This window comes from Neovison vison, chromosome 2, assembly GCF_020171115.1.
Source record: "Neovison vison isolate M4711 chromosome 2, ASM_NN_V1, whole genome shotgun sequence".
NCBI classification, from domain to species: Eukaryota; Metazoa; Chordata; class Mammalia; order Carnivora; family Mustelidae; genus Neogale; species Neogale vison.
In genome coordinates this window covers 25,537,345-25,559,687 of record NC_058092.1, presented here as the reverse complement: position 1 = coordinate 25,559,687, position 22,343 = coordinate 25,537,345, and the positions used below count along the sequence as shown (strand labels likewise).

Here is a 22,343-nt window from a genome sequence, read left to right as displayed (position 1 = left end):
CCATTCGCCCATTGAAGGGGGCATCTTGGTTCTTTCCACAGTTTGGCAACCATGGCCATTGCTGCTATAAACATTGGGGTACAGATGGCCCTTCTTTTCACTACATCTGTATCTTTGGGGTAAATATCCAGTAGTGCAATTGCAGGGTCATAGGGAAGCACTAATTTTAATTTCTTAAGGAATCTCCACACTGTTCTCCAAAGTGGCTGCACCAACTTGCATTCCCACCAACAGTGGAAGAGGGTTCCCCGTTCTCCACATCCTCTCTAACACACATTGTTTCCTATCTTGCTAATTTTGGCCATTCTAACTGGTGTAAGGTGGTATCTCAATGTGATTTTAATTTGAATCTCCCTGATGGTTAGTGATGATGAACATTTTTTCATGTGTCTGATAGCCATTTGTATGTCTTCATTGCTTCTGATTTCAGATTAGTATATTTTTCTCCAACTCTTGTACTTGTTTTTTAAATTTTCAGCATAACAGTATTCATTATTTTTGCACCACACCCAGTGTTCCATGCAATCCGTGCCCTCTATAATACCCACCATCTGGTACCCCAACCTCCCACCCTCTGCCCCTTCAAAACCCTCAGATTGTTTTTCAGAGTCCATAGTCAACTCTTGTACTTTTTAAAAATAGTTTATTTGATCTGTGTCAATGCTTTGGGCCATAAAGTATCATGAACATCATATCTTCATTTTGTAATCTATGCATCATCCATTATTTAAATATCATCTTTGGATTTTGTTTTTCTTTGTCAGGACCCCCTCCCCATAATTGAATTATCATTTTGAAAGCAGTGAAGCCATCAAGGACAACACCAAAAGAGATGATAGTAAGAGAGGGTTTTCCAACAAGCCCCTTGTGTTTCCTACTCAAGACTGTATCAAATAATGATCTGATATTACACACAGTAATTATGCACACACCTGTTAATGAGTTTCCCACCTTTGTCAGTTTTCAAAAGTCTGAGCAATGGCAGAGCCCTCTGATTTAAAGGTTTATCCAAGGTTGATATCTATAAGTATAACTACTTCCAGAGGGGCTAGGCACTTTCTTTTTTTTTTTTTTTTCCAATTTATTTATTTTCAGAAAAACAGTATTCATTATTTTTTCACCACACCCAGTGCTCCATGCAAGCTGTGCCCTCTATAATACCCACCACCTGGTACCCCAACTTCCCACCCCCCTGCCACTTCAAACCCCTCGGATTGTTTTTCAGAGTCCATAGTCTCTCATGGTTCATCTCCCCTTCCAATTTACCCAAAAGCACATACCCTCCCCAATGTCCATAACCCTACCCCCCTTCTCCCAACCCCCCTCCCCCCAGCAACCCACAGTTTGTTTCATGAGATTAAGAGTCACTTATGGTGAGATGAACCATGAGAGACTATGGACTCTGAAAAACAATCTGAGGGGTTTGAAGTGGTGGGGGGGTGGGAGGTTGGGGTACCAGGTGGTGGGTATTATAGAGGGCACAGCTTGCATGGAGAACTGGGTGTGGTGAAAAAATAATGAATACTATTTTTCTGAAAATAAATAAATTGGAAAAAAAAAAAAAAGAGTCACTTATGGTTTGTCTCCCTCCCTATCCCATCTTGTTTCATGGAGTCTTCTCCTTCCCACTTAGGCCCCCATGTTGCATCACCACTTCCTCATATCAGGGAGATCATATGATATTTGTCTTTCTCCGCTTGACTTATTTCGCTAAGCATGATACGCTCTAGTTCCATCCATGTTGTCGCAAATGGCAAGATTTCATTTCTTTTGATGGCTGCATAGTATTCCATTGTGTATATATACCACATCTTCTTGATCCATTCATCTGTTGATGGACATCTAGGTTCTTTCCATAGTTTGGCTATTGTGGACATTGCTGCTATAAACATTCGGATGCACGTGCCCCTTTGGATCACTACGTTTGTATCCTTAGGGTAGATTCCCAGTAGTGCAATTGCTGGGTCATAGGGCAGTTCTATTTTCAACATTTTGAGGAACCTCCATGCTGTTTTCCAGAGTGGTTGCACCAGCTTGCATTCCCACCAACAGTGTAGGAGGGTTCCCCTTTCTCCGCATCCTCGCCAGCATCTGTCATTTCCTGACTTGTTGATTTTAGCCATTCTGACTGGTGTGAGGTGATATCTCATTGTGGTTTTGATTTGTATTTCCCTGATGCCGAATGATATGGAGCACTTTTTCATGTGTCTGTTGGCCATCTGGATGTCTTCTTTGCAGAAACGTCTGTTCATGTCCTCTGCCCATTTCTTGATTGGATTATTTGTTCTTTGGGTGTTGAGTTTGTTAAGTTCTTTATAGATTTTGGACACTAGTCCTTTATCTGATATGTCGTTTGCAAATATCTTCTCCCATTCTGTCAGTTGTCTTTTGGTTTTGTTAACTGTTTCCTTTGCTGTGCAAAAGCTTTTGATTTTGATGAAATCCCAAAAGTTCATTTTTGCCTTTGCTTCTCTTGCCTTTGGCGATGTTCCTAGGAAGATGTTGCTGCGGCTGAGGTCGAAGAGGTTGCTGCCTGTGTTCTCCTCAAGGATTTTGATGGATTCCTTTCTCACATTGAGGTCCTTAATCCATTTTGAATCTATTTTTGTGTGTGGTGTAAGGAAATGGTCCAATTTCATTTTTCTGCACGTGGCTGTCCAATTTTCCCAACACCATTTATTGAAGAGGCTGTCTTTTTTCCATTGGACATTCTTTCCTGCTTTGTCGAAGATTAGTTGACCATAGAGTTGAGGGTCTATTTCTGGGCTCTCTATTCTGTTCCATTGGTCTAAGTGTCTGTTTTTGTGCCAGTACCATGCTGTCTTGATGATGACAGCTTTGTAATAAAGCTTGAAGTCCGGAATTGTGATGCCACCAACTTTGGCTTTGTTTTTCAATATCCCTTTGGCTATTCGAGGTTTTTTCTGGTTCCATATAAATTTTAAAATTATTTGTTCCATTTCTTTGAAAAAGATGGATGGTACTTTGATAGGAATTGCATTAAATGTGTAGATTGCTTTAGGTAGCATAGACATTTTCACAATATTTATTCTTCCAATCCAGGAGCATGGAACATTTTTCCATTTTTTTTGTGTCTTCCTCAATTTCTTTCATGAGTACTTTATAGTTTTCTGAGTATAGATTCGTAGCCTCTTTGGTTAGGTTTATTCCTAGGTATCTTATGGTTTGGGGTGCAATTGTAAATGGGATTGACTCCTTAATTTCTCTTTCTTCTGTCTTGTTGTTGGTGTAGAGAAATGCAACTGATTTCTGTGCATTGATCTTATATCCTGACACTTTACTGAATTCCTGTATAAGTTCTAGCAGTTTTGGAGTGGAGTCTTTTGGGTTTTCCACATAGAGTATCATATCATCTGCGAAGAGTGATAATTTGACTTCTTCTTTGCCGATTTGGATGCCTTTAATTTCCTTTTGTTGTCTGATTGCTGAGGCTAGGACTTCTAGTACTATGTTGAATAGCAGTGGTGATAATGGACATCCCTGCCGTGTTCCTGACCTTAGTGGAAAAGCTTTCAGTTTTTCTCCATTGAGAATGATATTTGCGGTGGGTTTTTCATAGATGGCTTTGATGATATTGAGGTATGTGCCCTCTATCCCTACACTTTGAAGGGTTTTGATCAGGAAGGGATGCTGTACTTTGTCAAATGCTTTTTCAGCATCTATTGAGAGTATCATATGGTTCTTGTTCTTTCTTTTATTGATGTGTTGTATCACATTGACTGATTTGCGGATGTTGAGCCAACCTTGCAGCCGTGGGATAAATCCCACTTGGTCGTGGTGAATAATCCTTTTAATGTACTGTTGAATCCTATTGGCTAGTATTTTGGTGAGAATTTTTGCATCTGTGTTCATCAAGGATATTGGTCTATAGCTCTCTTTTTTGATGGGATCCTTGTCTGGTTTTGGGATCAAGGTGATGTTGGCCTCATAAAATGAGTTTGGGAGTTTTCCTTCCATTTCTATTTTTTGGAACAGTTTCAGGAGAATAGGAATTAGTTCTTCTTTAAATGTTTGGTAGAATTCCCCCGGGAAGCCATCTGGCCGTGGGCTTTGGGGCTAGGCACTTTCTATCCCTCTTTTAACCTGGATGATGGATAATGATGAGATCCAATCACAGCATTTGATGTTTTCCTCTGTTTGGACACTGAGAAGCAAACTCTGCTCTCCAGCAGAAACATTCCAAAGTAGCATGCAAACATACTTTTCCAGGGTGAGAAAGATCGGACTTCTGTAAGACAATGCATACTCCCTTCCCCTGCAACAAGTGTAAGTCATCTCTTAGGGTGCTAGCCTGATCTCTATAGGACCACACTCTTGTTCTATGAGTGTCGGTTTATGGGCTTCCTCTCTTTCCAAGTGCAAGAAGAAATGTCTGTTGGTAGTGTCTGTAAGACCCTTGACCAAAAACAAGGATTGTCCAAGAGCCTGGTGTGACATTGTAACATCCAAGGTTCTGATATTAATATTTAAAACCCCCTTTTGGGGTGATTTGCATTTGCTTCCACCAGTCCTTCGGAAACCTCGATTGCACATTTAGGATCACCTGGAGAAGCTTTTAGAACCTGTGGATGCTCTGGACCCACTCAACCATATACATAGGAATCTCTGGAGCCTTGGCATTGGTGAACTTTAATACTCTTCTAATGTGAAGCCTGAACTATCTTGGCCCCTTCCCTTGTTTTTAACTATTCCAAGTTACTTTGTGTAAGTCACTAATGTAAGTTGTGTAAGTCTTGTTCCAAAATGAGGGTTATACTTTACTCAGCTAGGTTAGCCCGTATACATGTATTGTCATAAATAATGTTTTGTCTCTTGTCTTTTTTTTTTTTTTAGCATTTACTTTACATTTCCCCTCTTTATGCCTCCTTGTTGTGTCCTTTGAATTCCATTTTTTGCTAAATTGACTGCTTTCCTTTTTCCCCTTTGGTAATTTTGAAGATAAGCTACTTTATAGTCTATTACTAATTACTCTTAACATCTTTAAAAACATGCTCTAACCTATATTTCTCTAATTAACCACAGAAACTATATAACAGAATTTCTTGCAAGATGAGGAAATTAGCATATCTCCTTGCTCTAACTTTATGCTTTCTATCAGCGTCATCTGCAGAATTTTACCCTGGGGTTTGGACAGGAATGATATCTTTTATCTTCTCTTCGAAGGAATATTTGTTACACTTGCATTCTGGTTTATAGCTATGTTTACAGCAATTATTTAGATTCTTTACTCTATCGTTTATTTGCTTGTTCCTAATCTTTTTTTTTTAGTTTTTATTTATTTTTTAAATTTCTTTCCAGTGTTCCAATTGTTTATGCACCACACCCAGTGCTCCATGCAATCCGTGCCTTTCCATAATACCCACCACCACGCTCACCCAACCTCCCAGCCCCCGCCCCTTCAAAACTCTCAGATTGTTTTTCAGAGTCCACAGTCTCTCATGGTTCATCTCCCCCTCCAATTTCCCGCAACTCCCTTCTCCTCTCCATCTTCCCATGTCCTCCATGTCATTCCTTGTGCTCCACAAATAAGCGAAACCATAAGATAATTGACTCTCTCTGCTTCACTTATTTCACTCAGCATAATCTCTTTCAGTCCCATCCATGCTGATACAAAAGTTAGGTATTCATCCTTTCTGCTGGAAGCATAATATTCCATAGTATATATGGACCACATCTTCTTTATCCATTCGTTCGTTGAAGGGCATCTTTGTTCTTTCCACAGTTTGACAACTGTGGCCACTGCTGATATGAACATTGGGGTACAGATGCCCCTTCTTTTCACTACATCTGTATCTTTGGGGTAAATATGCAGTAGTGCAATTGCAAGGTCATAGGGAAGCTCTAATTTTAATTTCTTAAGGAATCTCCACACTGTTTTGTTTTTGTTTTTTTTATTAAACATAACTTTCCCACATTTGAGTTCTTCATTTTGATTCATCTCTTGTTTTGGTAGAAAACATCTTTGAGTGTTTTTTTGTAATGAATGTTACATGAATTATATATTTTTCAAGGTTCTTTAACACTGGGAACAGTTTCATTGTCTAGCAACTTGGCTGGGTCATTCTATTTTCTACTCTAAATTATTAGGAATGGATCTGTACTATATCTAAGAGAAATGCACTGAAGGTCATGGCCCAGTATGTTTTCTTAGTTTCCAGAGCTGATTCATGTATCCACCTGTTTTTCACACTTTGGTCAATTCTGTTGCTTGGGAGTTGGAATGGGATGGGAACGTGAGGCACATGTATTCATGTCCCTGTCTTTTCAGATGGTATCAACCATTAAATACAGTTAACCCTTGAACAACACAGAAGTAGCGGTGCCAACCTCTACCCCCCCCAAACCCTATTCAGTCAAAAAATCCACATAGAACTTTTGACTCCCCCAAAACTGAACTACTAATAGCCCACTGCTGACCAAAAACCTTACTGATAACATAAACAGTTGATTAACACATATCTTGTATGTTATCAGTATTATATATTGTATTCTTACAATAAAGTAAGCTAGAGAAAAGAAGATGCTATTAAGAAAACCATAAGGAAGAGAAAATGCATTTACAGTACGGTGCTATATTTATCAAAAAAAAAATTCATGTGTTAGTGGGCATGTGTGGTTCAAACCTGGTTGTTCAGGGGTCAACTATACTCATTGATTCATTCAGCAAATATTGATTTTCTGATTGAGCACCTACAATGAATGCACCAAGCATTGTGGGAGCCACTAGGGACCGAGAGGAATCAAACAGACAAGATTTCTACTCTCATGGAGCGGATGTGTATGTTTTGGGGCGAGGGAGGAACAGATCATAAACAAACAAGTGAACAAGATAATTTTAGAGAGTGATAAGTAAAGCTACCGTATACAGCTGCTCAAAATGGTGCCCCCAGAGCTTTGCAAGATGGCAACCTACTATGAAGGGTAAAAGAAAAAAGAATAATGTGATAAAGTCATGAGGTGGAGGTGGGGACTCAGGTGATGTTAATTAAATTCTCCTCTGCTGCAAATGCACTTGTGCACATGCTCACAGTGCTTCTGGTGATCTTCCCTCTGAAATCATGGCACTTCTTTTTGCCTTAGGTCTGCCATGGTGTGTTCTACTGGAAGGCAGACCTTGTGATTTTGACCCTTGGCTTCAAGGTCATTATCTCTGTTGGGTTTGGATTCCTCATGATCTGTGTTAAGGCTTGCAGCTGAAGACAGCCTGGCTGTCCCACTTTAGTGCTAATATAATGGTTAGGAGTTGAGTGGGCAGTACTGTTCTCATAAGAGGATGTTGAGGGGTGGCTAAGAGCTTGGCCCCTGGAGTCAGTTGGATTTGAACTTGCTGTTACCATTTACTGACCAAGCAACCCTGGTATATTACTTAATCTCTGTGTGCCTCAGTGTCTTCATCTTTAAAATGGGCTACCAGCAAATTGTGCTATTGGGACAGCTAAATTGACTAATGGATGACAGTGCTCAGATAGTGTCTGCACTTAGTAACCACCACTAATATGTTATAATAATCACTATTGACTCTATATTGTGTTGCCCAAAAGCTTTTTCATGTCCATCTCTCCCCTTGACTCAGACTCTTTCTATATCTCTAAAACACAAGAGACTACAGCAATAAGACTGAATATGTCTTAGGGACATGGTTTGCTTTGCGGAATTGGATGGGAGGGCTTTGAGTAGCAGGTTGGAAAAGAGATACCTAATGTAGAAAAGGGAAGGATGGGTAGAGTCAGGGAAAGGAAGGAAAAGCTCAACATAAAGAGTCACCAATTCCTTTGTTTTGTATGTATGTTTGTTTTGCAAGCATGATTTCATTATTGTTTTTTTACCTTAGCTTCATTATAATTAATAAGCCAGATATTATGCTAACTTAAGTTTCAATATTATTAACACCAAACATCAATATAAATGTTATAAAGGTATTTAAATGTTTGTCCACATTAGTTTCTACCCTCTTTATACTTTTACATTTAAAAGTGTTTATTATGAGCCTATATCATTTTTGCAGTCAGAAAAATTAAATATTGTTTTCATTTTGAAAAAGTATTACCCCCAAAACCTATTACTCGAAAACAATTTTTATTCAGGGGCTCATGTCCAGTCTTCATCCACGTGTAAATATGTAATAGCTATAATCAGAGATATACATATAATTTTATGATCTACTGTTTTACTTAAAATGATCCTTAACGTTTTTCTTTCTGCAGGGTCATATTTATCACTTTAATGATTTCGTTCAAACAGCATCACATTAAAAGCTATAATTTACCTCATATTATTAGGCTGGCATATAGGTTGTTCACATTTTTTTCTCTGTACTAAAATTATGTCACTATAAACATCTTTGTCCATGCAGCTCTTTTTCTTTTGAATTAATTCCTAGAGATTAGTGAGTCAGAATATTTGAGTAGTTTTGTGGTTGTTGATAAGAATTCATATATTCCCTTCCAAAAGGATTATATCAACTTTACTCTGCAACCGGCAATAAATACATATGAGTTTCCAAGACGCCTCAACAATATTGGGCTGTATATTTTTTCTTTATTTTTTTTTTACTAGTGAAATGGACTGTTTTCATATTAATTCAGTTTTCCTTTCTGTGAATCCTGTGAGCATACTCTTTGCTTATCTTGGTGATGTTCTTATGCAGTTATTAAGAGCTCTAATTTAATATTAATATTCACCCTTTGGCATATTTGTTACAATTTTTTTCATTCTATTATTTTCCCTTTTAATTTTGGTTTAGTGTTTTGCTTGTTTGTTTGTTTTTCCATTTATAGCACTTCCCTTGCCTCAACCTTGTTCCAGGGTCTATTAGTCACTGGCATGAAAAGGGTTTAAAATAAGGAATTCCAGAAGAGTGTGTCCTTAGGATAAAGTAGGAGAGAGAGCAGGAAGTAGATAGGGCATGGAGATAAGGCACCATCACCTCTTCCCCAGGATTCTTCCAAAGCTTTGGTTTCTGCAAGAGAATGTTTAACCAGCACCTCCTTAGCATAGTTTTGTAGCTTTGAGGTTGCCCAAATCCTCAGGGCATACCTATCATTAAAGAGGGGAAATGGACTTGGCATGCCCTGATCCTGGTTAATACCCACAGGATCAACAGCAGTTAAGAGGACCAACTCCTCCATGTCTACAGTTTGCCAGAGGGGCCCTTCCCAGCACCGTGCCCAACATGGAGCCCAGCATGTCTCCCTCCAAGATCTCAGAGCCCAGTAGGTCCAACCCAACCCTGGTGTTAAGTTTCTTTCCATTGCTCTTTAGGCTAAGGAAATACACCCCGTGCCAGCCCTCTGTAGCCCAGGCAGAATGCCAGGACGCACCCTGACCTCCGTGGCTCTTCTCTTGCAGTTTCCTGCTTTTTCAACTTCACCAGCCCCTCTGGGGTCGTCCTGTCGCCCAACTACCCAGAGGACTATGGCAACCACCTCCACTGCGTCTGGCTCATCCTGGCCCGGCCTGAGAGCCGCATCCACCTGGCTTTCAACGACATCGATGTGGAGCCTCAGTTTGACTTCCTGGTCATCAAGGATGGGGCCACGGCCGAGGCCCCCGTCCTGGGCACCTTTTCAGGAAACCAGCTCCCTTCCTCCATCACAAGCAGTGGCCACGTGGCCCGTCTCGAATTCCAGACCGACCATTCCACCGGAAAGAGGGGCTTCAACATCACCTTTACCAGTGAGTCCCCGCTCTGTCTCCAGAGGACCATCCCTCAGAGTGCTGGCCCCTGAGTATTGTGGAGGGTGCCTGAAGGGAGGAGCACTGATGTGGGTGGGCCAGTTCCAAGGGCTTGGTTGCAGGGCCTCAGCATGGGGTTCCACCATGACCAGAAAAGCAGAAAGTCTGGGCTGCTGGCCAGGGTGCTCTTTTCAGTGGAGTTGCTCTCTTGAGCATTTCTTTCCTAGAAGTGCAACATGTAACGTAAGAGGAGCCTGGAACCTTATTTCTCCCACCCACCTTCCCTCTCCTAGAAGGCCCAGTGAGCACCAGGAGGGCCCCTGAGAGAGCAAGCCTGTGTCATCCTCTCATTGTTGCCCGTCCCTCTCAAGGTGCTCCCCCACTTCTACCCCCAGTCCTCGAACACCTGCTGACTGTTGACTTCAGGTACTCCCAAGTGGGGTTCACACTTCACTTTGCCTACTTCCCAATCCTGCAGCTGAATCAGAAACAAAGGTCTGTTTCTGCATGGATCTGAGGCTTATAGCCTTGTTGTTGGGGCAGTTCCTCATTGTCCCTCTCAGGGCCACAATCCAAAAGCTATCACCTCTGGTTTCAACCCTGGGCCCCTTCTCTAGAAGCAGCCTGAAGCTAAGTGGTAGTTCTTTGCATTTCTGTGTCTCCTGGGGCTATAGTGAGGAGGGGGAGGGGAGCAGAGCTTGGAGACCAGAAATAGCAAGCTGCCAAAGGTAGCAAGAAGAGCTTATTGGGTCATAATAAGCTGTAGACCCAGTGAACTCAGCCAGTGGCAAATAGTCAAATGGGGCTGAAGTTGGGTCTGCCTGTTCCTCTTCCAGGGGCTGCTTGTGAAATGCAAGCCCCCGTTTCCTGCCCCACCCATGCATGCAAACACTCATGTAGTCTGGTTCTTTTTGACAGAACTGATCTCCTCCCAACCCTCACCCCACTCCCTTGGCATAAAGGCCTTGCTTCCTTGTCCCACCTGTCCCTGGAGTCTAACTGAGCTGGGACTATTGGGGACCTCAGATTCCAAGGAACCACCCAAGCTAAAGCTCTCTCCCAACACTCGCTTCAGCACCTTCTTCAGGACAGCAAACTTGCTAGAAACCATCGGTCTTCTCAGGGCCTGCCTCTTCCAAGGTGTACCTATTCCCACCATCCACAGTTAGGAGGAAGCAGAACCCAGTCCATCTTCCCTAGTCTTCCCAGTCTAGCACAGCGCTCTAGCTTCTGGATGATCAACCTCTATTCTTGCTTTACCATGAGATCAGGAGCTCTGGAAAGGTACGGGTATGTGTGCTTATCTTCTTATCCCTTCTGCCCAGTGCAGAGTCTGGACCTGGTAAGGATCAGTATTGGATGGAAAGATCCATGAGTGACTCATACCCTTTTTCTCCCTGGTGGGAGTAGGAAGAGGGGTGAGAGGTATCCCAGGGAGCCCCCCTTCCATGATGGTCAGGGCTAGGAACTCTGCAGGTTCAGTGTAGGTATGAATATCAATAGGAAGCCTGGGACAAAACCTGCTACGGAGACTCCTGGCAAAACCAAATCCCAGGGAGTGCCCACTTTCCAAAAAGCAGCAAGTGCCGAGTCCTTGGTGGGGAGGGGAAAAGGAAGGGAAAAGGCAGGGACCTGACCTAAGTGAGAATCCAGATTTTGCCTAACATTCCTCTTCAAAGCTTCTCCACCACCATAAAAACGACACACGGCCAACACATACATACTCAACAAAATAGGGAAGGTCAAAGAAGAAGTACTAACTACTACCCCAGAATCCCCCCACCCAGAAATGATTCTTGCCAGCCTTTGCTGAACACTGCTGCAGACATCAGATATTTCTCTAAGCACTTATAGAGATCATTTGGGGGGATAAGTAGACCTAATTGTTTTATATTTGGGCCCTGATGCAAAATCATAATCCCTAAGGGGATAAGGCCCCATAATCTACATGTTTACAGGTTTCACAGGTGATTCTGATGTAGCTGGTACAGCACTAGCCCATCGACAAGTGTCCGGGAACTGGGACACAAAGCTTCTCGGTCACATGCAGCCAGTGATCATCTAGGATGAGCCTGCACCTGCCCAGCGTGGAGAACTCACCTCACAGACAGCTTCACCCCTAGTGCTCCTTAGAGTAAAGCTAATCCTTCTTCCACATGGGGCACTTGGACCAATGATGATGGCAGGTGCTGTCCCCAGGGCACCTGCCGTTTGAGCACCTCTGTGCTTCCCACCTCCAGTGCTCAGCAGAAACATCAGTAGCTAAGCTCTGTCTACCCCTTCCACATGCCAGGAAACTGAGGTCTGAAAAGGCTCTTGACTTAGAGCTTTTGCACCCTGACATTGGAAGTAGCTTTGGAGTCCTGCCTGTATGTGTGCATGTGCAACTGAGATTTTTAGTAGACATGTATGGACTTCTGGGCCCCAAGCACCACTCTTCTTCCCAGGGCATCTTTCTAAATGTCAGGGCACCCTCATAGTCATCGTTCCTCGTGAAGGAAGGTGAGAAGCCTAAAGTCTGGAATGACCTGGGCTTTGCATTTCAGCGGGAAGTGCGTTGGGGTGTCTGCCGAGGCTCCACAAGGGATCATCCCAATCATCCCCACGTCAGATGCTCCCGTGACTCGCCTTTGGTAGGAAGGTTCCCCAGATTTGCAGGTCTCTTGCCTCCAGCATGATCCAGCAGCCTCTGGGACCCTTCTGTTCCTGGTTGTACAAGTGTTTCAATCACTAGTGAATTTCAGAGGGTTGCAAATTGAGTTCTTAATTTAAAGTGGCACAAGCCCACATAGCCAGGGAGCCTGGCCTCCTGGAAAGCACCATCCGCGCAATAGCAGGGATGCAGAGAGGGTGTGGCTCAGAGATTTGAGCTCCAGAACCGTGGCACCCTGGTGGAGGCAGGCTGGGAACGTGCTCCGGGGAGACGGAGCGGGAATGGGAAGAAGGCAGCAGACTCATACTCAGGGAGTACTTGCCATCTGTCAGGCGCGTCCCAAACATCTCCACTTTCAAATTCATATCAACTTTCCTTTTATTTCTATCCTGAAATGACCCTGCCAGGGAAATATGGTCTCCATTTTATAGGTCAGGAAACAGAGATTCAGCAAGATTATGTAAGTTGCCCAGAACCGTGTAACTAACAAGAGGCAAAGCTCAATTAAACCCGCAAGCACTCTCTTTCCTCTGCCCCATTCCCACTGCATTATCATTGCCTGGAAGACGGAGCGAGAGGCTGCCTGACAATACACAAGGAAATGAGGGAGATGGCTTCAGACAGGGTTGAGTCCAGGGCACCTACTTTATGATGCTTAGTGTCTATTAGTGTCACAGGACTTGGAGCCAGCTCATCTGCAGCATAAATGATCCCGTAACTGTCTGAAGTTAGGGAAGTGTGGAATGGTTGTGGCAGTAGGACGGAGCTCTGCTCCTAAGCCATGCTGGGCCTCAGTTTCCTCATTTGTAACCTGTAACCATGTCTACCTCATGGAACCATTATATGATGGAAACGAGCTGACATGAGAAATATTTAGTCCGCTGCCTGATTCACATATGTTCATCAGCACAAAATTGGATTAGGTGCTCAGGAAGGCAGGAGATCAAGTTTAACAATCACCTGCTTTCTGCCCACTGTGGCTCACTGGTTCTGGGGCATCTGGCCCTGTCTCCAACATGGCAGGTTCTTGTGGAAGCGACGGGGGTCTAGGATTGCCTATCATAATAAAGCTTGTTTTCTCTGGGGTGGGGGGGCTCCATCTGCTCACCAGCTCTGCCTAATCCTGTCCTTGATCCCCATCCACACAGCCTTCCGACACAACGAGTGCCCAGATCCTGGCGTTCCAGTGAATGGCAAACGGTTTGGTGACAGCCTTCAGCTGGGAAGCTCTATCTCCTTCCTCTGTGACGAAGGCTTCCTCGGGACTCAGGGCTCAGAGACCATCACCTGCATCCTGAAGGAGGGTAGCGTGGTCTGGAACAGCGCCGTGCTGCGGTGTGAAGGTAAGTGCCTGCCAGGGCTGGGGACTGGGGACCTTCAGCTGGAGAGGAGGCGGAGGGGGCCAAGTGACACTTGTCCATGTGGTCCTTCCTCTTCTCCCAGGATCCAGGTCACCCTTTCACCCTCACACTGGGACAGCAGGGGCTCTATAAGATGACAAAAATTTACAATTTCTATAGCACAGAAATTTGAATTGTAACCAGAGATTAACCTGGAGAAATGCTGGTTTTAGACAGTCAAGCACCAAAAACACCTCTTGCTTCCACTGAGAACTCTCTCAGTATCAAAGCCATTAGGAGCACTTCTTCCAGCTCCTGCCCAGGGGAGTGCCAGGAGCCCAAAGCCTCAGCAGCGCCATGATTTGAAGTCTTTCAGGCCACCTGGCACTCACTTCTCCATGTGCTCATTTTCCCCGGTTCCCTGGGATGTCTCCCTGCCTTGGCCTTCACGCTCCTGTTAAAGGCTGCCTCCATATCCTTGCTGTCAGTCTTCAGGAGGCTGAAGGCAGACCAGTCAGGAGAAACACAGCTTGAAGCAAGTGAGGGTTATTATGGTGTCTCCTCAGTCCAGCCTGGCCACACAAAGTAGGTTTGACTCAGGCTTAGAGACCAGCCATCTGCTCCCCCAAACTGCAGGCACTTAAAACACAGATGAAAGCTTCTAGAGGGCAGGAATCAGGCCACATCTGCATCCCAAGCACTGTGCCTGCCACAGAGCAAGTCCTCAGTAAAATTTGTGACTGACAGATGAAAGGTGAGCATCCACCAGCCCCTTGGAGGCAGTAACCATGGACATGGAGGCAGGGGCTTGTACTTCTCCACTTTGGGGAGCCAGAAAGCTGCTTCCTCTCTTTTCATGTGATGGACAGAGATGGAGACCTAACTGACCTCTCTCCGTATGCAGTCCCCAAACCCAAATCTGTGCACCCCAGCCAGCAGGTGGGAAGAATGGAAGAAGAAGAGGGGAGCGTTAGAGCAAGCACTGTCCCAGAGCTGATGGGTGGGGGAAGGGAGAGGAGAGACGGCTGACTGCTCAGTGCACGTGGCAGAGGGTCTGCAGTTAAGGTAGGCTTTCAAGTCCACAGAATCCTGGCAAGTCACCTTTTCCTTCTGCGCCTCTGTATTTTCCAGCTGAACACAGAAGGGAGGGGATGAGAACAAGGTACATTATATAGGGCAGTTCCTGGCATAAAGTACTCAAAACGGTTTGCTTTGCTGCCCCTGGATTGTAAGCTCCATGAGGTTGAGAGATCTACCTTGCCTCACAGCCACATAACCGGCAAATTGTTAGACTCTTAGATGCTCAGCCAATACTGGTTGATAAATTACTGAATGGATGAATGAAGGAAAGCCCTTTTAATTAGGTTAGTCTCTCCCTAATGGCCTCCAGAGCCTGACTCCCATCAGACTGCCCTTGGCCTTCACCCTGAAATTTACAGTCTGAGGCACCCTGAGCAAATGACTTGACCCCTTCGTGTCTCTGTAACCCCTTCTATACGGTGCCATATACAGCAATCTCCTCACAGGTTGTTGTGAGCACCCACTGACCTTGGACCCACATCTGGCAGAGAGGGAGCGATTGATTAGTGTTGGCCGTGAGCATGATTTTAACCATTTCTTCATCAGGCCAATCAGATGAATATCACTCCACTTCGGGGGGTTCAAGTGGTGTCCTTCCATCATTGCAGGCGCCTGCCCCAATCATGTCATGAACAGACTATTTTCTGCCCTCCAAGTTCCCACAATGAGGTCCACACAACATCATAGCCATTTTCCCCAGTGAAGTGAGCTTTTTTGGAAACGCCATTCTCAGCCATGAAACTAGCAGGTGAAATCATGCCATTGCTGACAACAGTGGGGTCATCATGCATGTGTGATGGAATCATTTATGGGTGAATGACCCTGCAAAGCCACTGTGGCAGAGCCCAGGGTCTGGAGGATTGTCCACTTATCCTTCAGGCTCCCCCTCATTCTCCCTTATTCTCTTCCTTGACCTCTTTGGTTGTCCTTGTCTTGGTCCATCTCATCCAAGACATCTTCTCTGCTGTCTCTTGCTCACTGGATCTCTCCCTTCTCCTAATTCCTTTTGTTCTTCGGGGGCCGCTACTGGACCATGCTGTTGGATGCTTGGTCTCACCACCATTTCATTTTTCTTTACCAGTTCCCTGACCTTTGGTCCTGTCTCCCCACCAAGATTCTCTTCCAGGGCAGAAGCCCAGGCTTCTGCCCCAAGCCTGTAGGGGTTCAGTTCCAGTGGAGCTGACCCCCCTACCGAGGAGACACTAGGGCTTGGTAACTGAGACCCCACTTCTTGGCATGGGCCACCCTCCTGAATCAGAGACCCCTAGACCCTACTTCCATCAGCGCAGTGAGATACTTGAGACCACGTATAAGTGCATGAGAGGATTAGACCCACTGTTACATGGGCAAAGTCCTAATTTTGTAACTAAAACTATCCCATTCATTCCCTTGGGAGGATGGGAACGCTGAGGTTGGAGGACCACAGGCAACCAGTCATAGGGAGCAGCCCATTGGAGAGACCATGAACTTGGCACAGGGAGAGTCTGCTCAGTTTCCTCAAAGGGGTGGGTATTTGCTGCCAAGCTGGTTTTTAGGAATCTGGGGAGCTGTATATCCAAGAGCCAAAGTCAGAGACCTTACCTCGGTTGGCCAAACCCAGACTGAAAACAGTGGAGTAGATGGGGTAGAGAAGCCCCTGGGATTGGCCCCTCCGTGGCTCCTTTCCCCTGTATCCCAGCCTCGGGAGAACCCGGCTTTGTAATCAGCGTCTTTTGTCTTTTCCATTTTTCTAGTTTTGTTTTTGATTAAGTATCCCCACCTTGTGGACAATTAAATGCAAAAGCTAATGGTCTTTTAAAAAATCTTTTAATATATGCCAAGAGCCACTTAGCTTTTGAGAGGCTATAATGGGACAAGGGAGAAAATGGCATCTTCTCCTAAATTTAGGAAGAAGGATGATCATCTGGTGGCTCTAAGGCACAAGTCAGCAAACTTTTCCTTAAAGGGCCAGCTGGGAGGTAGCTTTGGCTTTCCGGGCCGTGTGGGTCTCAACTCTGGTACCGTTACGCAAACACAGCCATAGACGCCACTTAAGTGGATGGGCTGGATTTGACCCCCGAGCTGTAGTTTGTTGACATCTTGTCTAGAGAACAGAGGGCATAGGGGATCCATATGTTTAAAGTCAGCAATATATTTTAAAAAGCCTTCCAGGCAGTGAAGGCATCTACACAGGTGCGCCTGATTATCCCTCTCCCCCATCCACCTCTTTCTTGTCATCGTCATCTTCTTTTTTATTTTTTTTTCCAGAAAGAACCAAGTAAGCATACCACACTAGGATCAGTATTTTACAGGTGTCCTTTCATGTTAGCCTAGCACCTGGTAGGAAGCAGGTGTAGTTGCAGTCCCCACTGGAGCCCAGAGAGGTTAAGTCATTTGCCCACAGTCCTCCCAGCTTGTCAGTAGTGGAGCCACAATTCAGACCCAGACTCTTGGCTACACTGTTTCTGTATTTTTCTGGGATTATTTCACTACAGAGAATATAATTTCAACCCTGTTTATGAAATACTTCTAAGTATGCACAAGTAGAATAAAAAGCAAGTTTCACCTTTTCCTATCCCAGAAGAAAATTAAAACAAAAGGAAACATAGTGCCTATTGCAAGAGAGAGAGAAGACAGGACACCCCATGGAAGAATCAGAAATTGGCAGCATAAAACAAAATGACAGCAGTAAAACAAACATATCAGTTATGACAGTAAAGGTAATTAAACTCCCTATTAAAAGACAAAGAACCTCAAATGGGGTTTTTTTTTTTTTTAAATGCTGCTTATATAAGAAATACACAGGGGGGAAAAGGAGATAAATTATCTACAGTGAGTGTGTATTCTCATTTTTATAGTAATATTTGGTAGTTGTAAAAATTTAAGCAATACATAAGTGAGATAAAGTTCAAAGTGAAAATTCTCATTTCCCCATCCCGCTCCCTAGAGGAAAATGGTTTGACTGTTTGGTGTAAACATGTCCACATTGTTTTTCTCTGCTATATATACCAGATGTGTTACTTTTATAATCAGAAAATTAAAAAGTCCTATAAAAAAGACAGAAGGCCAGTTCTCCCCATTCCCACAAGAGGAATCCAAGTGATAGTTGTAGCTCATTTAGACCTCCAAGGAAGAAGTAAGGGTAGTTAACTGAGTTTCTAACATTATCTCACTGAATCTTCTGGCCACTCTCGGGAGAAAGATGTTGTTAGGCTCCAAGCACAAGAAAGCTGCAAACCAGCCAGGTGAATTGACCAGCCTAAGATCCCGCAGCTGATAAGAGTTAAGCATTTACTACATGTTAAATGTGAGGCCAAGTGCTTTGCATACGTTGCCCTACTGAATCCTCATGACAACCTTGGAGCTAAGTACTGTATTGTCCTCATTTCACAGAGGAGGAAACTGAAACACAGAGTAGTTACGTAACTTGCCCAAGGTCACACAGCTAAATGAATGGGAGAGTCAGGATTCCAATCCAAGTACTCTGATTCCAGACGATCACTTTGAATCCTCTAGTGAGGTCTGTCTGACTCCAAAGTTCACTCACCTTTCATGCTGCCACAAACAGTGGTGTAGCAGGCCACCAGAAAAGGCTTTCATGAGTTCTGGTTGTTCACGCTAGACATGTCCTCACCTAAAACCCCTCCGACAGCTAGGCATTCCCATGTCCACACCCACAATGGCTAGCAACACAAGCTCTGGAGCCAGCCTGCTGGGTTTAAATCCTGGCTCTGCCACTTTCTTGCTGTGTGTTTCTGGACCCATTAGCAAACCTCTCTGTTCCTGTTTCCTCCTCTCTGAAATGAGGCTAATACCAGTACCCTACTCTTGGCTGTTGTGAAGATGAACATACAGGAAAAGAAAAGGGGCACATAAATCAGTGTCCGGCACCCGTGAGGCTCGAAGAAGACTAGTTCTTCATATTCTTGTGTTCCATCACTGTGCCCAGTTGCTCCTGGCCTGGCTCGATGTTAGTGTCCGTCATGGAGAAGCTTGGTGTTTTAGTCATCTCGTGCCATTGTAACAAAATACTGCAGACTGGGCAGCTTGGACAATAGAAATTTGTTTTCTCTCCATTCTAGAAGCTAGAAATCCAAGGTCAAAGTGCCAGCAGGTTTGGTTTCTCCTGAAGCCACTTTTTCCTTGGCTTATAGATGGCCAACTTCTCGCAGTGTCCTCACATGTCCTTTTCTCTGTGTGCTTATCCCTGGCGTCTCTTCTTAGAAGGGCACCAGTCCTGTCAGGGTCACACCCTAATGATCTTATTTAACCTTCATCCCTACCTCTTTGAGAGCCCTATTTCCAAACAGTCATACTGGGGCTAAGGCTTCAACCTGTGAATTTGGGGGGACACAATTCAGTCATAATACCTGGTCTTCTACCTTTCAACCAGTGTTTCATTCCTTTGACAGAGTATTTATGGAGCACCTGCTGTGTGCCAGGCACTGGGTCCCTTTGTCTTATCCCTGCAATCTTACCTCTATTCAAGGCAGGAAACCTCCCCCTCTTTTCTTGCATTGTGTGTGTGAGTGTGTATGCTGTGTGAGTTTGAGAGGTCTGAGTGTGAGTGTGTGCATTTCCTTTTTTTGCCCCACATTCTGAGTGGAAAATTTCAAACAGAATTGATGCACCTATGTGCCCACCGCCCAGCTTCACCAGTTACAAACTCATAGCCTGTTCCATTGCATTCATACCCCTACCTGCTGCCCCTGCCACTCCCCCACTCTAGGATTATTGGGAAGCAAATTTCAGGCAAAATAGCCCATCCACAACATTTCAGTGTGTATCTCTAACAGATAAAAAGAGCCCTTTATAACATAACAGCAATACCATCATCCTAAAAAAGTAAAAATAGTTACTTAATACAATCAAATTTCCATGACTGTTTAACACTTCATTTAAAAATTTTTTTAAAAAAATCAGAATCCTGCTTAGGTTCACTCATTACAGGTAGCACATATGTGTCAGCTTATTTAACCTGTGGACCTCTGTGCCCACGCCTCTGATACTTTGTGGAACAAGCCAGGTCGTTTATTCTGAGGTGTCTCCTGCACTCTGAATTTTGACCGTTATGTCCCTGGGAGGTTGTTTAACATGATCCGCTCTCTCTCTTATATTTCCTTTAATTGGCAGTAGGATCTAAAAACCTAATCAGATTTAGTTTCCATTTTTCAACCAGAATGTTCTACGGGCAGGGCTCTGTGCCACCATCAGAGACGCATAATATCTGGTTGTCTCTCATTTGAGGATGTTAGGAGCCAGTGATGGGATTGCAAAATGCCCACATGCTATCATTTCATCTTCTTTTATAAGCTGGAGTATTTAAAGAAAACTCGCCCTCATCAACTATTTGGTTACCCTGAGGTACAGTTCATGAAGGAAAGGCAGAGAAAAACTTAATTATTTTCCTTTATTTACCGGTTTTTATTCCCTGACATAAAGTTGAACATTTTTAAATACCATTATGATTCAGGGTGTTTAAACATATTTTATATAATTAAATCCATTGCAGTTATCACTCTAACCGACACTCCAACTGTCCCATTGGCCAGTGGGTACCTTTCTGAAAGTGGCCCAGCCTCATTTTGAACATTTTCTTTCCCTGACCTGGAAGCAGCCATTTCTCCAAGGAGCCCTAGTCCCTTTTCGGTGGAAAGTGATACTGACAATCTGGGCGCTGGGGATAATTATTCCTATTGAGTTGGCCCTTGTCTCTAAGGCTTTCCAATGAACAGAGCTAAAGAATCTTTTTTTTTTTTTAAGATAAAAATGCATAATGGGTTTATTTCATTTCAGATGTAAGAATACTTCCTTTTTTACTTTCTTGATGTCATATCTGTACCTGCTTTCATTCCTGCTGAAAATTCCAGTTCCCTACAACATCAGCATGATTTCCCATTCCCTACTGCACACCCCAAGACTCACAGAATGACACAGCCACTACAACATCAGTGTGATTACTGAAAATGGTTTAAGTTGTTTTACTTTCAATTCCTCTCATTCCTAGACCCAACTAGGGATGGCTGTGTTTTAAAATCTCTTTCGCTAGTTTCTTCATGTGCGATTATGCCACCAACTGACACAGTACTGTATTCATTTATTTCGCTCTGCTTTTGAGTTTTGAGAGCTTGCTTATCAAATTTAAATCTTTCTCTTTAGTTGTGAAAAATATTTACATAGTTCCAAATTTAAACCTCTGAAAGAAGATATATTCTGAGAAAGTCTAGCTTTTATTCCTTTACTCTCCACCCTGTTCCCTCCTTCTTTCCATAGATAATCTTGAGTTTGGGCCTCATTCTTTCATCAGTTGTTATAATATGAGTCAGTGTGTGTGTGTGTGTGTGTGTGTGTGTGTGTCTCCCACCCCTCTCTACAATAAATGAAATCATAGGATTATTTTTTACCTCGTTGCCTTGGTTTTATTCACTTACTAATATATTCTGGGGACCACTCCATGACATTATATAGACTATCCCTCATTTTTGTTTACAGCTGCCCATCCATCTTGTTGATTACTCCAGTTCATTCAGTCCGCTCCCTATTGCTGCCTCCCATTTGGGCTCTTTCCATTCTTTTGCTACTATAAATCACGCGACTTTGTATAGCCTTGTACATATATATATGTCTTTTCATAGATTTGCAAGAATATCTTTGGGATAGAGTTCTAGAAGCAGGGTCAGAGAGTGAATGCATAGGAATTTTGCTATATTTTACCAAATTTCTTTTCACAGGAGTTGTGCCATTTTGCACAACATTTTCCACCAGCAAGGTGCTAGAATACCTGCTTTCCCTGAGTCTCATGTGTCCTTGAACTCAGATTTTGTCTATGTGATGGATGAGAAGTATTCTCTCATTGCAGTTTTAATATATATATTTCCTTAGAATGAGGTTGAGCATCTTTTCAATTGTTAAGGAGACATTGCATTTAGGATCTTTGCCTACTCCTCCTGGCCTGACACCTGTCACCATGAAGATGAACCAGAGAATATGAAGGACTGAATGCATAGAGTGGTCGTTTGAGCAGCATATGAGCAGGAGAAAAGAAGAACCAGCAAGGCAGTAAAACAATACACCAGAGAAAAGCAAAGTGGTGACCAAAGGCAGGATTTGGGTTTCCGTATCTGGAGATTCCTATCTGAATTTTTTTAACAAAATTCACATTTTATTTAAGTTGAAATAAACTATACAAAATTATTTTGTGCACTGAATGGAGGGTAGCCTAGACAGAAAGTGACCATGTGATCTACAGTTTTCTGGAAAGTAAGTAAGGAGATCACAGTCCACAATCCAAGAGGCTGGGCCTGTGCTGAATTGAATCCGAGAGAGAGTCCCTTTTCCTACTGAGGAATTCCTACATGGGAATCCAAGGACTGAGTAGTAGCCCCCTACAAACACACACCTCCAAGGTCTCACCTATCCATTGGACAAAGAGAGGAATGTACTAGCAGGTTCAGTGAGAGCAGGGATGGGTCTTAAAAACTGGGGTTACCCAGGAAGTGACAATGACCTTGTGCAATTTACTCCCTCAATGTTTTTATAAATGCTGTGTTATTACTTAATTTCTCCATGTCTTAACTTACTGAAAATGGGGTGAT

At 43.6% G+C, this 22,343-nt stretch overlaps 1 protein-coding gene across 2 annotated transcripts in view; it reads left to right on the top strand.

Moving 5' to 3' along the window:
- Window positions 1-22,343, top strand: part of CSMD2 (CUB and Sushi multiple domains 2) — a 598,960-nt gene that overhangs the window by 375,330 nt on the left and 201,287 nt on the right. For both annotated transcript variants that reach the window (XM_044237753.1, XM_044237754.1), the window contains 2 exons: window positions 9,370-9,696; window positions 13,498-13,692. In XM_044237753.1, coding sequence (XP_044093688.1) covers window positions 9,370-9,696; window positions 13,498-13,692 — 522 coding nt within the window. The remainder of the gene's footprint in view (window positions 1-9,369; window positions 9,697-13,497; window positions 13,693-22,343) is intronic.